The sequence below is a fragment of the Rattus norvegicus genome, chromosome 6, assembly GCF_036323735.1.
Source record: "Rattus norvegicus strain BN/NHsdMcwi chromosome 6, GRCr8, whole genome shotgun sequence".
Taxonomy (NCBI): domain Eukaryota; kingdom Metazoa; phylum Chordata; class Mammalia; order Rodentia; family Muridae; genus Rattus; species Rattus norvegicus.
In genome coordinates, this window is record NC_086024.1 from 88756553 (window position 1) to 88773940 (window position 17388).

At 38.2% G+C, this 17388-nt stretch overlaps 1 protein-coding gene across 9 annotated transcripts in view; it reads left to right on the forward strand.

The window, feature by feature from the left end:
• The window catches only part of Togaram1 (TOG array regulator of axonemal microtubules 1), a 64336-nt gene that overhangs the window by 1289 nt on the left and 45659 nt on the right, over positions 1-17388 (forward strand). For 8 of the 9 annotated variants that reach the window (XR_010052087.1, XM_234236.11, XM_008764689.4 and 5 more), the window contains exons 1-3: positions 1-1004; positions 14287-14443; positions 15982-16116. The exon at positions 1-1004 is cut by the window's left edge. Coding sequence is in view for 8 of the 9 variants with exons in the window: in XM_234236.11 (XP_234236.4) it covers positions 1-1004; positions 14287-14443; positions 15982-16116 (1296 nt within the window). In the remaining variant the exon portion in view is untranslated. Of the gene's footprint in view, positions 1005-2903; positions 3048-14286; positions 14444-15981; positions 16117-17388 lie in introns of those variants that run through there. The other variant, XM_063261916.1, reaches the window with a different exon arrangement.

A 17388-nucleotide genomic window follows, 5' to 3' on the forward strand; every position in this document is an offset into this window, starting at 1 on the left:
TTCCTCAGGAACTGCATGCAAGATTGTTGGATCAGGAAGACTATAAAAACAGGACTCAGGCTGTTGAAGAACTAAAACAGTTGCTGGGAAAATTTAACCCAAGTTCTACCCCTCATTCTAGTCTTGTTGGTTTCATTAGCTTATTGTATAACTTGCTAGACGATTCCAATTTCAAAGTGGTCCATGGCACACTTCAAGTTCTCCATTTACTGGTTATTCGCCTGGGAGAGCAGGTGCAACAGTTCTTGGGACCAGTTATAGCAGCTTCTGTGAAAGTGCTGGCAGACAACAAGTTGGTGATCAAGCAGGAGTACATGAAAATCTTTCTAAAGCTTATGAAAGAAGTAGGCCCTCAGCAGGTACTTTCTTTGCTCCTGGAAAACCTAAAACATAAGCATTCCAGAGTACGGGAGGAAGTAGTGAACATTTGTATCTGTTCCCTCCTGACCTACCCCAGTGAGGATTTTGACTTAACCAAACTGTCCTTTGATCTTGCTCCAGCTCTTGTGGATAGCAAACGCAGGGTCCGCCAGGCAGCTCTGGAAGCCTTTGCTGTTTTGGCATCATCAATGGGCTCAGGGAAAACCAATGTTCTTTTTAAAGCTGTAGATACTGTTGAATTGCAGGATAATGGCGATGGAGTGATGAATGCAGTGCAGGCTCGACTGGCCAGGAAAACTCTTCCACGGCTTACAGAACAGGGGTTTGTGGAGTATGCAATTCTCATGCCGTCTTCTGCCCAGGGTAGGTCAAGCCATTTGGCACATGGAGCAGATACAGACTGGCTTATGTCTGGTAACAGGACTCAGAGTGCACACTGCTACTGTGGTGACCACACCAGGGACAGTATGCAACTGTATGGATCCTACAGTCCAACTATCTGTACCCGAAGGGTTTTAAGTGCTGGAAAAGGGAAAAATAAATTACCATGGGAAAATGAGCAGCCTGGAGTCATGGGAGAAAACCAGACCTCCAATTCCAAGGACATTAAAGATACAGAGCAGGTATGCTTAATATTCTTAAGTTAAAAATGAAAGAATTCACAATTAAGTTTTTGAATTAAGTGCTGATGGGAACATCCATTATAATAGTATGGATTATGTCAATCTACTTAATGGGTTCCTGATTAAATTTGAGGTACAGTGAGCTATGGACAATAAATGGGTGTCAGTTATACCCATAATTATTTTAGTCATATCCCATTCACCTCAGCCATACAACAAAAACTGAAACCCAGTAGGTACCAGATAAAGAACTAAATTGCAATTCCAAGTGGTTTCTGGAGAAGGTTATAAACTGGCAATTAGCATATTAGGTCCTAGAATAGAAGAAATACAGAGTGCCGTGGAATACCTAATTCCACTAGAAAAACAAAGAACACAAAAGCCTTCAGGGTTTCGATCTTTGAACTCAGATTCCTGTCCCTGCAAAGGTTTTATCTTAAAATTTACAAATATATACTTAAATTCAGATTGCCATCAGTACTTATATACTTTGTCTGTGTTTCCCAGTTAACATCTTGTCTTTTTTTTTGCTCAATAGTTTATGAACCATTTGATAGTAAATTGCACACGTTTTGGATTTCATTCCTTTATTATTTCCTTCTAAAATAAGTTATTTTATAAGTGTATATATGCTTCAGAATACTAAGTAAATTATATATAACTTTTATTTAATTTTCTCCATTTGTTCCCAAACTGTGCTTTACATTTTATTTTATTTTTTTATTTTACTGTTATCATCCCATATCTAATTATAGTTGGTGTGGGTATTGCCTTTTTACTTAGTTTATGTCCCTACTTGTTTGTGTGATTTGTATGGATTTTTCTTTGTAGGTCCCTTTTCCCCTGAAAGGCTGGGAATATTGTTTTGTGGAATATCTCACATGAATTTATATGATTGTTTCTATTTGAGTAGACTCAGGTTAAAAATAATTAGCAAATATATTACCTCAGTAATGGATACAGTACAGTGGAATTGCCCCACCTTGAGTGATGCCTCAGTTTATCCTTTGATTAAGTGACAAGATGCATTATAAAGATATATTTTCCCCTTCACTGTTCATTGAGACTCTACAAATACAACATTTTACTCATTGCTTCTGACATCCAGTGAATAATTTTATTTGTATTAGTTATTTATTACATTGGGGCTACAAAGTGTAATCAAAGACAAAAACATTTCCTCTATATTTACCTAAAATTATTTTCTATATGTAATCATTATCTTTAATTTTTGCTATTAAAAAGTGTTTAAGGTTTATTTTTATTTATGTGCCTGTAGGTATGAGTCTCCCCCTCCCTCTTTCTCTCTCTCCCTTTCCCCCTTCCCCCCCATCTCCCTCTCCCTCTCCCTCTCCCTCTGTGTGTGTGTGTGTGTGTGTGTGTGTGTGTGTGTGTGCGTGTGTGTGCGCGCGTTTGTTCATTTGTGGAGGCCAGAAGAGGTTGTTGGCTCTAGTTGAACTTGAGGAGTTACAGGATTCTGTGATGGGCCTGGGGTAAATGTTGAGGACCAAACTCTGTCCTCTGTAAGAGCCACAAAGAGTTCTGTGCTGCTGAGCCTTCTTTCCAACCCCAAATTAAGCTTTTTAAAATTTTATTTATATTTCTACTTTTTATTGAAAATAGATTTTTGTTCATACAATATATTCTGATCAGCTTCTCTTCCCCCAGGTCCTCCCAGATCCTCCTCACCTCCACACCAGATCCAGTCTTTCTCCACTAGAAAACCAGTAGGCAACTCAAAAACAAACAACAAACCAGACTAAGACACAAAAAACAAACCGGAAAAAAACAAAAAAAGAGCCAAAGAAAAAGCACAAGAAACACTTGAATACTGAAAAATGTGATAAAAATACAAAGCCAGAAACCCTAGTATATAAGCAAAAACCTGTAAGGTTTATATATACGGCGTACATGCTCAGAGAAAGCATTTTGGGACAAAAACTTGCTAAAAATACCATTTTGTGTTAACTGTCAAATTAGGATTTTTGATGCTGAGTTGCCCCATATTTGACCGATGGCTGGCTCCCAGTGATATTTGGCATGGTTAGTGTTTGGGTCTTTCCTTATCTTAAGATATAATACTAAGGCTTACCTGATATCTTTCTCGTTTCCCACTTGGAATCAGCTGTTCCCACTCTCCACCCAGGATCCTAATGTTAGAGTAGTAAGTATTTCAAGACCAAATTCTGTGTATGTTTTCACTCATTGCTAATTCTTGCCATTGCTGATTGGCCCTTACAGTGACCAGAACCAAGGGGTATCTTTTTTTTAAATGAATTCTTATGAGTATCTTGAATTGGCAGTACAAGTTTTCTGCTATTTTCTATTCTATATTTGGTCTCCCTTCTTTTATAACAAAACCCTATCGTCCAAAATCATGCACTGTATCCTACAAAAAATTAAGGCCAAAGTAGTTAGTAAATAAAAATCAAGATGTCCTCATAGTTTTCCTTTGGTTTGGTTTGGCTTGGTGTGGTTTTGGTTCTCACACCCATACTCCCAAAGATAGGTCTCATTATAAAGCTCTGGTTATCTTGAAACTCATTATGTAGACTGGGCTGGCCTCAGACTCAGAGAATTAAAGGTGGAATTAAAGGTGTGTCCCATGGTTAGCTCCATAGTTATTTTTGTTTTTTGAATTATCACATTAGGTTTTATATTAAGACTTTTCAAAGGGCTGAAGATGGAGCTCAGTGGCAGAATGTTTGCCTAGCATGTACAAGCCCCTGGGCTCAACTCCAGCACCACAAATGTGAAATAAAAGTAAAAGTATTAACAACCTACAAGAACTTTGAATAAATTAGTTCTTTTGGTGGGGCAAATAGAGATGCTGCTTATGGTAGATTTATATACCTCAGTAAACTCACGTAACTTGAAAATGTTATGATCAAAACACATTTATTAAGCCTAGCCTATTGAACATCATAGCTTAGCAGCCTAGTATACGGTATAGGAGAGGTCATTTCTGCTCATAACCCTGGGGCTGAGTCAGTGCTGCTCAGCATCGCAAGGAAGGATGAAAATTCAAAGAACTGTTTCTGCTGAGTGCATATCGCTTTGCCATAAGGTAAAAACTGTAAGTCAGGGATTCACAGTGCATAGAGTGCATTTTCACATTCAGTATTTGCACTCAGAAGCAGATGGAACTGACTTCTAACTGTTCTCATTGCTCATTTAGTCTTCCTTTTCCAAAGGGTTGTATTTAGGTATTTATTTCTTGTGCTGGGATTGAGTCTAGGGCCTTAATGGACTAGGTAAGCACTCTTTTCAGCTATATCTCCAGTTCCATCTTTTTCATTTGATTTTTGTACTGCTATATATTATAAACATTAATGAATTTTTTAAAGGAATATTATTGCACTTGCTTGTTCTGTCACTAGTCTAAGATGTTTGGTGGCTGTATTAAGATTTGGTTCTGGATGGTGGCACATGCTTGTAATCCTAGTAGGAGGTGGAGGCAAGGTGGTTGAGGTGTTAAAGGACTAGTCAGTGAGTTGGAGACCAACCAGGGATACATGAAACCCTGTGTCAAAACAATAATAATAATAGTAATAATTATAATAAAAAGAATAATATTCTGGTGCTGACCATAACAACAGGAATTAGAAAATAAGGCATCTGAAATGTCCATGTAGACTAATTTATATATGAAAGCTTCTGTGATGAAACTGAGATTTACCATAGAAATCAAGCTGTAACTATGTACCCAGAAATGCTTGTAGAAATACACTGCGAGTTTTTTAAAAGGACAGCATGGACTAAATGTATGCACATTTGAAGACATGAAGCTTTTAAAAAGTGTCTTGTGTACTATTAGTTTGTTTTTAGAGCAGCTTTAGGTTGATAGTACACCAAATAAAAAGTGCAGGTTGTTTATGAATTCCTCTTTACACTTAAACAGCTCGCTCCAGAACGTCCAGCACATTACTGATAGAGAGCGCATATGATTGTAGTCAATGACAGAACAGCAGTAAGAACCAGAACGTTCATTCTTTACATTAGGCTTCACTCCCGTGTTTTATATTCTGTTGGATTTCAGCAAGTATATCTATGTGCACAGGATCCACCATGGTGATGACAAAGAGTAGTTCAGTTGCTATACATAGCCTCTGTGCTACGAATGCTCATCCTTCCTCCCACTCCTCATCCCTTGGCAAGCACTGCTTTTTTCTTATTTTCACACTTTGGCCTTTTTCTGAGTTTCATGGAGTTGCAGTCATACAGCATGTCTTTCAGCCCTATAGAATAAGGTAGGAAGTATGCCTTATGGGTATGTCTCCTAAATAAGATTATAGAGAACTGACAAAATTTCTTCTGCAAATGTTAAATAGATTTTATTAATGACAGGGTTGTACCTGATGCTCTCTGTTTTGGAAGGTGATTATTAAGTGAATTTAGAGGTAGACCTGGTCAATTATTTGTTGCATCTTAATATTGATATGACTTATGTGGTTTTCTCTCATTTCTGCTGTTAAAAATGTATCTTCTATATTTAACCTAACTAAAAGCTTACCAGTTTTATTGATCTTTTAAAAAAGCTAGCTTAAAAAAAAAGCTAGCTTTTGGTTTTGTGAAGTGTCTGTTTTGATTTCCTGTTTTCACTGATTTCTGTGCTTTTTTGTTACTTTTTTTCTTTGCTTGCTTTTATTTTAACTTGTTCTTTTCCTTTTTTACATTTTATTTATTTATTGAAGGGAGATTGGAAGCGTTTTTGCCTGTATGGAAGTCATAGCACAACTCCAGAGGGTTGCTTCTCTCTTTGTGCCATGTGAGTTGTGGGATTGAATTTTGGTCATCAGGTTTGGCTGCAGTGCCTTTAACTGGTGAGCCATCTTGCTGGCCCAAAAACTTTAGTTTTTAATAATAGAAACAATTTTGGTATTCCAGAAACATCTTTATCTAATTTGAAATTTGTTTAAATTTCACTTAGAAATTCTTTGTGTGAATTAAAAGTATATATTTTTTTTTAATTTCGAAGTGCTTTTTTTTTAGTGTTATTTCTTTGTTGCTGATTTCTAGCTTAATGTCTTTGCAGTTAAAGAACAGCTATTATATTGGCATATTCTTTTACATTTCTTATGCGTCCTGTGACCTAGAGTGTGGTGTCTTTCTGTGCATGTGCGTGTGTCTGCATGAGAGTGTGTTTCTCAAGTGTGAGTATGTAAAGACCAGAGGTTGGTAGGGGATTTAGCTCAGTGGTAGAGCGCTTGTTTAGCAAGCACAAGGCCCTGGGTTCGGTCCCCAGCTCTGAAAAAAAGAAAAGAAAAGAAAAAAAAAAAAGACCAGAGGTTGACATTTAGTGCCTTCCTTTATAGATGTCTGCCTTCTGCTTTGAGGGGAGTGAGTTCTTACTGAACTGGAAGCTGGGGTGTTCTTCAGCAAGCTCCAGGGATCACCCTGTGTTGCCCCATCCACTTCACAGTAGGGTTACAGACCCTGCATCCACAGTGCTCTGGACACAGGTCCTCATGCCCGTGCAGCACGTTCTTCACCTGCTTGCTGTCTTCTTTGCCCGGGCTATTCTCTACTGTTGATGCATGTGAGCCGAGAAGAATACCCGATGTGCTGCTAGATGAAATTATCTATAGATGGTAATTAAATTCAGTTCATCCAGGTTGTCGAGTTCAGTTGTCCTTTCTATTTTTCTCCATATGGATCTATCAGTTTTTGATGATGAAGAGGTGATGGAGTTTCCAGCTACAATAGTGGATTTTTTTATTTCTCCTTGTAGTTCTGCTTGTATTTCCATCACATAGTTTGGTGCTATATTGTTATTAAAATGATATTTTCTTAAAGTATTGATCTCTTTATTGAGAAGTACTCCTTTTATGCCTGATAATTTTTTTGCTTCCAAGTTCAGTTTGTCTGAAATTAAGTCATGCCCAATTTCCTGTTTTTAATTTTTAATTTTATTTATATAAATATTTTGCCTTAATGTATGTCTGTGAGTCACAGACATACAGTGCTCCTGGGGGCCAGAAGAGGATGTTGCTGGATCCTGTGAGACTGGAGTTATAGACTTTTCTGAACTTTCAGGGGTGTGCTGGTAGTCTAATCATTGCCCTCTGGAAGAGCAGTCAGTACTCTTAACTGCTGAGCTATCTCTCCAGCCCCATGCCTGCTTTCTTTTTATTCATATTAGCACTGTATTCCTTTATATTTTTATTTAGTATGTATACATTAATATATTTAAAGTTGCTTTCTTATAGAAAATATATAGTTAGGCTTTGCTTTTTTGCTTTACTCAGACAACTCCTTTAAAATTTTCTTCTGGGGCCTGGAGAGATGGCTCAGTGGTTAAGAGCACTGACTGCTCTTCTAGAGGTCCTGAGTTCAATTCCCAGCAAACATGGGTGGCTCACAACCATCTGTAATGGGATCCAATGCCCTCTTCCAGTGTGTCTGAAGACAGCTCAGTGTACTCATATAATAAATAAGTAAATCTTTAAAAAAAATGTTCTTCTGTGTGAGTGTGGTATATGTACGTGCTATAGGCTGTGTGTGTGTTTATATAGGAGGTATCAGTTGTCCTACTGTTATTACTGTGCTTCATTCCCTTCAGACAGGGTCTCTTACTGAACATGGAGGTAGTCAGCAGTCTTCAGAAATTTTCTTGTCTCTGTCTGACAGCACTGAGGCTACAGCAGGCATATGTTCAAAATCAATACCAATCAATCAATCAATCTCTCTTTCTCTCTCTCTCTCTCTCTCATTTGTGTTCTGGAGATTTGATCTCAGGACCTCCTCCTTGCACATCAAATACTCTTAATTGCTGAGCTATCTCCATAGCACATGTTTTTTTTGTGTGTGTTTTTTTTAAAAGATTTATTTATTTTATATATATGAGATATGTATGAATACATTGTCACTGTCTTCAGACACACCAGAAGAGGGCGTCGTCGGATGCCATTACAGATGGTTGTGAGCCACCATGTGGTTGCTGGGAATTGAACTCAGGACCTCTGGAAGAGCAGCTAGTGCTCTTAACCTCTGAGCCATCTCTCCAGCCCCATAGCACATGTTTTAATTGGTATAGATTAAACTAGTAAGTATAAAATTTCTATATATACTAGTAAACTAGTATATATAGTATTTTTTATTGTTGCTTATGTTTATTTCTGTCTTATAACATTTGTAGTCTTTTGTGGATTTGATTAAGGATGTTTAATGATCCCGTTTTTTCCTTTTTTATAGCATATCAATTGCTTTTCTTTTTCTTTTGTAGTTACCTTAGAGTATGCATTTACATTTTTACAGACACAACAGAAATACTAATATTATTGTTTTTAGTTATTTTAAGAGCAATCAAGAATAAGAAAAAAAAGGATCTGAAGAGATGGTTTAATGCTTAAGAGTATTGCTACGCTTTCAGAACACTTAGGGTCAATTCCCAACACTCATATAGTGACTCGCAACCATCTATAATTATAGTTCCAAGGTATCTGACACCCTCTTTTGGCCTTCCTGGGTACCAGACACATATATGATGCATAGATACACATGTAGGCAACACACACACAATAAAAATTTTAAAAATTTTATTATGCCTTTCTTATTGTTTATACAGTGTACTTGTATAAGTCTGTCTGTCTGCCAGTCCTCCCCCCCCCGCTTTCTGTGTGTGTGTATGAAGGATTTTGACTTATTTAATTTTCTTTTCATAAAAAGAATTCTTAACATTTGTTGTAAGGCAAGATCTTACTGGAAAAATGCCTCAATTTCTGTTTGTCTGTAGATGCCTTTTTGACCTTCATTATTGTGGGTAATTTTCCTGGATTCTACCTAGGGTTGTGGTGTTTGATTTTTTCTTTCATTTTCTTGGCATTTTACTTCATTTACTTTCTTCTCTCTTCCATGCTTTCTGAGGAGTCAGATGTATTTTTACTTTTGGTTGTGTGTAAGTTGAGTGTTTTTTCCTCTTCTTTGTCTCCAGCATTTCCTGTAACTGGAAGATGATATGCTAACATAGTTTCTGTGGCTTTTTCTGATATTAATTTGGGGACATTCTTGGTCATTAATGCCTCAAATACGTTCCAATATGCTTTTAAAAAAAACCTGCATGTTGCTTCTTTTATGGTTTCCCACCATTTTTGCATATTCTATATCTTCTTTTTTCAGCCTTTTTGTTGTTGTTGTTGTCGTCCTTTTAGTGCTTTTTCATTTTAGAAGTTACTGTTGTGTAGGCCAAGCTACTAAAGCACACTGTGAGGGCATCCCACTTACTCTCTCCATATTTGAGCTCTTACGTTCTTCACTTTCTCACAGGCCAGCCTTCAGTTTATGTTAGCCTGTTCTTGCATTTTGTTTGTTTTTTCAGTTTTTTTTTTTAAATCCCAGCCTAGTTATTCCAGCCTTGTTGCCAAACATTGTTGATGTTTGTTCTGATGCATGTTTATTTTCTTCTTTCTGTGGTTTTTGTTACTAGGTTTATTTTTAGTTTTGTTTTGTTGAGAGTAGACTACAGTGTACTAGAGAAAAAGAAAGTATAGAAAGTAGGTGTTAAAATGTGAAGGAAATGTTCTTTAGTCCTATGATAAGGACTCCATGAAGCATGTGCTCCTGGATGCTGAGATTCACCTATGTCTTCCAGCCTTAGGTCTCCTTGCATTGCACATGATGACTAAAGGAACCATAACTGACCTGTTCACTTCATTTAGATCGTGTAGGTTCTAGTAAAATTTAAGCAGATCAGTCTTTGCTTAAAAGGAAAAGCTTCTCAGGGCAGGCCTTGTTAAACATAGGAAAGCTCCATGTATTTGAAAATAATGGTTACATTTTCTCTTTCCTTGCCAGAAACATTAAACCTTTTCCTTCTCTATCCAGTGTGAAGACATGATAGAGTTCCTGGAGATAAACTCAGAAGATGTGGGGACTCCCCTGTGACTTGCTTCTGCCCCTAGAGCTTTAACTTTCCCTCTTGCTGGTATTGGGCCTCTAGCAACTTGTTAATTAACAGTTCTTTTCTGTATCCTACCTCTGTCTGCTTCAGAGAAGGCAGTCATTCTGCTTAGAAGTTCCTCCTCTCAGTTATAATTCTGGATATCTACGTATTTGTTACAATTTGCCTTTTATGAGTATCTCTGATGGATCTAAAGAGTTTGCTTGAACTTATATATTTTGAATGGTGTTAGAATTTCTCATTTCCTTACACAAAGAAGTGTGTGCATCCATGCATGTACATGCTTGCGTTGTTGTTGTGATTATTGAACCTGGAGTCTCACATGCATGGTCTACCACTGCTCTAAACCTTCTGCCCTCCTTGATACTGTGAATACTTGATACTCAAGTTTTACTTTTAAGAATGTATTTAAAGTCAACCATAATTATTTCATTACGTGGTATCTTAGGTCCTACTACATTTCTTCTTTTAAATAAATGGATATGGTTTTGCTCTAAATGTGTAATAGAATTATTTTAAGTTGTAAACCTCAAGGCACTCATGAAAGTAAAGTTGGAAAACATTTGCAAAACCCTTCAATGATTACTCATTATAAACAACACCTGTGTGTGTGTGTGTGTGTGTGTGTGTGTGTGTGTGTGTGTGTGTCTGTCTGTATGTATGTGTGTGTGTGTGTGTGTCCGTCCTAGTAATAGAGTTGTCAGAAAGAGCCTTGACCTTCTCTGGCACCAGATAAGCAACCTGGTCCCCATTTTGGTCTGCAGTGATGGTGGATGCTGTGATTGTGGGCATCTAGGCTTGCCTCCTGGTTCCCGCATTGAGTTCCTGTACTGACTTCCCTGGATAACGCATTGCAACCTATATGTTAAAAGTAAACCCTTCCCCCCTATAGTTGCTTTTGGTCATGGTGTCTTGTCATAGCAATAGAAGTCCTAAGACAATGATTAAATAGACTAGTTTAATTGGAAGGGTTTGGGTTTTTGTTTCTTTTTTGAGAAAGTGGCTTTTATAAGAAGTCAGGAAACACACCAATAGTACTGTATATTTCTAAGAGAAGTTGGGGATTGGAGACTAAAAGACCAATTAGACCACAGCCAATCAAAAGTAGTGATTGTGTATACCCATATAGGCAGACAAGTGACTCTGTGGTGCCTATCTCCAGCAGAAACATTTATAACACAACTCCTGCTCCAAAGAGTCTGGAATTATAGTGGAACAAGGAACAGAAAGATTAAACACCAGAAGAATGGGAAGTCTGCTATAAGATTTCATCTTAGTTGTTACAGAAGCTGTATACTAATGAAGGCTCCTTAACATGCTACTTAAAATAAGACCCGTTAATGGATGACACCAATAGACATACTTCTCTCCATGGGAAATCATGGAGCCTCAATCGTTGACAAAGAACTTAACTGTAATCCCCAAATCAGGACAAGAAGCCAGCTGGACAAAGTCCAAACTCTGCATCTTCATAGCTGATGTTAAAGCAGTCCTCAGATCTTCAACTCCTTTTTCATCTTTTTCAACTTTTTCTCCTGGCTGGTTCCACTTCCTGTTAGCAGCTTTCCTCAGCAGATAGCCCATAGCTCTGGCATCTCAAACATCTTGGGGTCTCCAAGAAACCTTCTTGTTCCAATGTCTGGGACCCACACATGTTCTTTTGAGCTCCTCCAAAGGGCTGGTGTCACTTCTCCAGCTCTTCTCTTTGTAGCACTCTAAGCTTAGGTTGATCCACTCTACTGCCACTCCTGTTCTTTGTTGGTGATCATCCCATGGTACTGGCATCTCCAATACACTGGGGTCTCCCACTGCAACAAGGCTTCACCACTAGCCTCTAACAGGCTCTCTTTATGGGGCCAAGTCTCAACTCTTTTGCATGACCCCTTCAGTCCTGGACCGTCAACTGCCACTGGGGCTGTACCTTCACCAATGGCCTTCCATGACCTCTCACAGTGCCAAGCCTCAGTTGTTGTCCATGACCCCTTCATGTCTTCAAAACCAGTAATACCTGGGTGACTTTTACACATTACCAAGTACAGCCGCAGCAGGAGATACAACCTTGGCTATCTCTGGAGCAGAGCTTCTTTGTGCTTTCAGCAAACACTTTCCAGACGATTTCACCTCAGTGATACAGGTTTCTTCTTAATCACCACTAATTTCTTGAATCCAGCTAACCAGCTTCAATCATCCCAGTAGTCTCCTTTTCCTCTTGACTATAAAGTCAGAGCCACGTGGCCGAAGCTGCTGAGTTCTGCTGCTTGTAGGAACTAGAACATGGTCCCCTTGTTCTATTACATTATCACTAGCTTCCTCTTTTCCAACTCCTTCACTACCTAAGCTTGGCTGTCCTGGATCTTGCTCTGTAGATTGACCTTGAACTCAGAAACCTACACGACTGTCTCCTGGGATTAAAGGTGTGTACCACTACATCTGGATTTATAATTTTTCTTCACCTAGAACTTGCTCTGTACCAGGCTGGCCTTGAACTCAGAGACCTGCTTGGCTTTATCTCCTGGGATTAAAAGTGTGTACCACCTTGCCTGAATCTGAATTTAGCCAGGTAGGATCTTGCCCCAAAATCCCACTCCCTTAATCTGCTATCTCCTAGAACACAGGATTCAGCTCCATTTCTGTATTTGTCAGGCTTTGGCAGAGCCTCTCAGGAGACAGCTATATCAGGCTCCTGTCAGGATGTACTTCTTGGCATCCACAATATTGTCTGGGTTTGGTGACAGTATATGGGATGGATCCAGGGGTGGGGCCGTCTCCGGATGAGCTTTTCCTCAGTCTCTGCTCCACACTTTGTCTCTGTATTTCCTCCTGTGAATATTTTGTTCTCCCTTCTAAGAAGGACTGAAGAATCTACTCTTTGGTCTTCCAACTTCTTGAGCTTCATGTGGTTTGTGGATTGTATCTTGGGTATTCCTAGCTTTGGGGCTAGTATCCACTAATCAGTGAGTTCATACCATGTGTGTTCTTTTGTGATTGGGTTACCTCACTTAGGATGATATTTTCTAGTTTCATCCATTTGCCTGAGACTTCCTTTTTCAAAGCAATTAATCTAAATCTCTTCACCTTAGCCTCAGGCAGAATCTTTGGACAATGGCCAAAAGCAGCCACATTTTCCCCAAAATACCACAAAATGGTCTCTAGGTCACATACTGAAATTCTTTTTCACTGAATAAAGTCTTCCATATTTCTCCTGGGATAGCCCATTCAGCCTCATTTAAAGCATTCTACTGCTTTCCAAATCCAAAGTCTCAAAAAACATGGTCAGGCCTATTACAGCAATATCCCAGTCCCTGGTACCAACCTCTGTCTTAGGGTTTTACTGCTGTGAACAGACACCATGAATTTGAGCCCAGCCTGAACTATGAGACCTGACTTAAAACCCTCCAAAACAGGCAACCTTTACATTAGAGCTTGTCAGAATTGTGAACAATCTGAAAGTTGCCAGTGTAAATGTTAGATCATCAGTAAGTGTTTTACTTTTTACAATTCTAGAACTGTCTGAATATGAAAACTTTTTTAATACTTTTAAAATCATGAACATTATGTTAATGGAAATAGAGGACTTCATGTTCTGTCTAATGTGGAAACTTAAATATGTAAAATTGACTGCACAGTGAAGAATATTTATTGGATCATCTACTATACTTATCTGTTAATGTATCTTTTGTTTTAAAGTATTCAGTTGGAAGTTCACTGTTTAATTCCACGTGATACTTATACTACTACCTACCATATGAACAATTGTAGAAATCGTAAACTGACTTTATCACTTACAGATCATGCTATGTTTATGAGCAAGTAGGAAACCATCAAGTACTGTGTGTAATGTACTTGATTTGTTTGTTTGTTTGTTACTAGTCAGACTTTTCATATGCCTGTAAGCACGAGTTTTATCATTGAGCACATCTCTAGCCCTACTGAAGTGCTTGTAACCAGAGCCCTGTGGTAATATTCTTCACCTTTGTTTGTAGCAGTTTTAGTCAGGCTACAGAACATTAGTAATAGCTACCTCTGCTTGTCTGAGGAGTAGGATGTTTGTTTGTTAGATTTCTCATTGCCTAATGCTGAAATGGCTTAGAGTAGAGTTTCTGCTGATGAGTCAGACGTCCTTTTCCTTTGTGTTTTGTCTCCTCTCTTACTGCCAGATATATAATGTAGAAAGGTAAAGGAAAGACTAGTCTAGTAAAAGAAAGAAAAAACTAGCATTTCTATCTTGGTTGGAAGGAAAAATACTGTTAATGTGTCATACTGATATAGTGTTTGTATTACATACTCAATAATACTTTCCTTTATCTGAGTTTTGTAATTGGCTTTAAATTATTTATTACTGCAGAGGCTTAGCAAAAATCTGCTAACTTACTCTCTTCTCAGTTTTCAGCTCATGACCTTATCCCATCTCCAAAATTAAAGCCCTCTCAAGGAATGCCAGTCAATGATGATTTATGTTTTAGCAAAAAAAGGTCATCAAGAAACTTATTTCAGAGTAGTCGGGATTTTAACTCAGATTCAATTCCTACATGTGGTGCTGGTAAGTAAATATTTGAAAAAATTGTATTGAACTAAGTTAAAGATTTCTCTAAACTTCATAATCCATTTGAGGGCTTATAGAAAGTAGATACAATCCAATGGATGAGTCAGGTTTAATAAATTATGCTTTTATATATAAATAATAAATTAATAAATGCTTATTGAAGATTGGTTAAAAAACACTTTGACATAATTGTGTCATGAGGTCATAGGTCATCTCATTGTAGGCTGTTAGTAATGTAAGGCCATGGTCACTTAATAAGACACTGATATTTCTTGAGCATCATCCCTACATGTTAGATATGTTTCTTAATGCTAGGGATGTAGCTTTCAAGAAAGGTATAATACTTCGAAAAAGCTAGTATTCTGTGATGGACGTGGTGGTATACACCTTTGATGCTAGTACTCAGGAGGAAGAAACAAACAGATCTCTATGAGTTCCAGGCTAGGCTGGTCTACAAAAGAGTTTCAGGCCAGCCAGGACTATTTAGTGAGACCCTGTCTCAAAACCAAAACAACAGAAAAGCATCAATTCTAGTAGAGCAGGGGAACAAATATTAAATCAATTTAAGACATAATAGATGGTGATGTGGAAGAGGAACAGGAATATTTTAAACAGTTCTATTCAGGAGGAGAATATTTGAAACAAACTAGATGTGAAGAGTGAAGAACAAATGATTTCAGGGCAGAATAACCAAGATGGTCGAGTGAAATGAAAGTGTAAAACTTAAAGGCCTCAGTGTAAGACCTTTTAGACTGCCTAGTGAACTAGCCTGTTCTGAGAAGAATTTTGAAGTAGTACTATCACTTGCCGTTTCTCTGCCATGCATTTTGGATGTTATATTCAAGCAAGTGAAAGGAGGCAAAGGGCAAAAGAGGGAGAACTGAATGAGTTCCTTGTCAGAATCCTGCCTCAGGTTTATAGAGGCTTTAACCAGCACAGCAGTGACTGTAGTGACAAGCGATTATATTCTGGTTACATGTCATAGGTAAAGTTGACCTGATTTGCTGATAGATTCCTCACAGAAAGCAAGAAAAGGGAAGTAAAAAGGAATCTAAGAATTGCCAGAGAAATTGGAAAGATGTTTAATTGTGTAATTATCATAGAAAGAGGTATTTAGCTGACTATAGTGGCATATGCTTTCAATCCCAGCACTCAAGAGGCAGATGAACTCACTATGTAGACCAGGCTGGCCTTGAATTCACAGATCTTCCTGCCTCTGCTGTTTCCTGAGTGCTCTATGAGCTGTGAAAGGCAGAATTTTTCTTATTTTCATGTACCTGTGCCCGTGTGTATGTGTGTGTGTGTGTGTGTGTGTGTGTGTGTGTGTGTGTGTGTGCGCACGTGTGTGTGTGTGTGTGTGTGTGTGTGTTTGGCCTCCTAAGTGAAGCAAGCAAGAAAAGGATGACATTTGCCATTGGAAAATTCTATAATCTTGAGTTAAATTCCAGAATATAATTTTACCAATATTTATGAAATATGTATCATAAAATAACCTTTACTTTAACTTTGTTCCTCTATGCCTTCTTTTTTCAAAGGTAATACTGCAACTCTTCAGACAAATCTTCCCGGGAAATGTGGGCAACTTGGATTGTCACAGATAGGTTGTAAAACTGGCAGTGTGGGTTCTGACTTACAGTTCCTGGGGACAGCCAATGGCCATCAAGATAAAGGTATAAGCTCCAGATTTACAAAGCAACATTATTTATGTTACATATTATAAGTAACACTTATAATGTTATCTATAATGTTACACCAGCATCATTATGACACTAACTCACACACTAGTTTGACCATAATGAAAACTTGTTAGAATTTAATGATATTAAGATTTTTTATAATTATTCTAAAATGTTACTTTTTAATCTTGATTTAAATATGACCAAACTTATGATAAAGGCTAACATGAATTGAAAGTAACATTAAGGGTTGGGGATTTATCAGCAAGCGCAAGGCCCTGGGTTCAGTCCTCAGCTCTGGGGGAAAAAAAAAAAGAAAGTAACATTAATTAAATAGTTATATGAACGTGCATTTATTTAAATTTTAAAGCTACATAGAATTTATTGTATTCGTAGGAACTAAATACTTCCTGCCAGGTTGTTTCAGATAAGACAGGATATGAGCTGGACATGGTAACTTATGCCTGTGATCCCAGCACTTGGGACAGGGCAGGAAAATTACCATGACATAAAAATAAAGTCTGGGGGTAGGGGATTTGGCTCAGTGGTAGAGCGCTTGCCTAGCAAGCACAAGGCCCTGGGTTCGGTCCCCAGCTCCAAAAAAAAAAAAAAAAAAAAAAAAAAAAAAAAGTCTGGGTCAACTGGCAATACAGGGTGAGACCTTATGGTTCTTCCCACCCCCATGGACCCTTGACTGACAATGCTCACGTGAGCAAAGGGGGCAGAGGCTTCAGAAGCCCTGAGAGTATACCTATAGAGAATACCACACTGGGTCTGGCTAACAGGAGGCAACTTTACTTTGGGTGATTCAAGGCTTATAAAGTTTTGGGGATCTGAGGGTAGGAACATCCAGGATGAGCAAAGGTCATTGGCTGAGGAATTAGGGTACTGAGATGCCTCATTACCATGGGAAAGCATTTCAAGAATCTCAGGTGCTAGCTAAATGGGTTCTTATCAGGAGAAAGCAAATTGATCCTCTAATCTACAGATTCTCAGGTAGAGGGGTGTGGAGGGTTAGAATGCTTCTGACAAGGTGAGAGGAGAAGCCCTGCCAGTTCATATTGAGCCAAGCTTTGAGGTGGATGTTGACCTTATTAGCAGAGTTTTCCCACAAGAGCCTATTTCAAAAGGAAAAAATGTAGAGAGAGGTGTAAGAGGATGATATAAACAAATAGTAGAATTGGTCTGACTCTTATGGTAGCTTAGTACAACACTGCTTGCCTAGAACACAGGCTCTGGGTTTCACCCAAGAACCATTATTTAAAA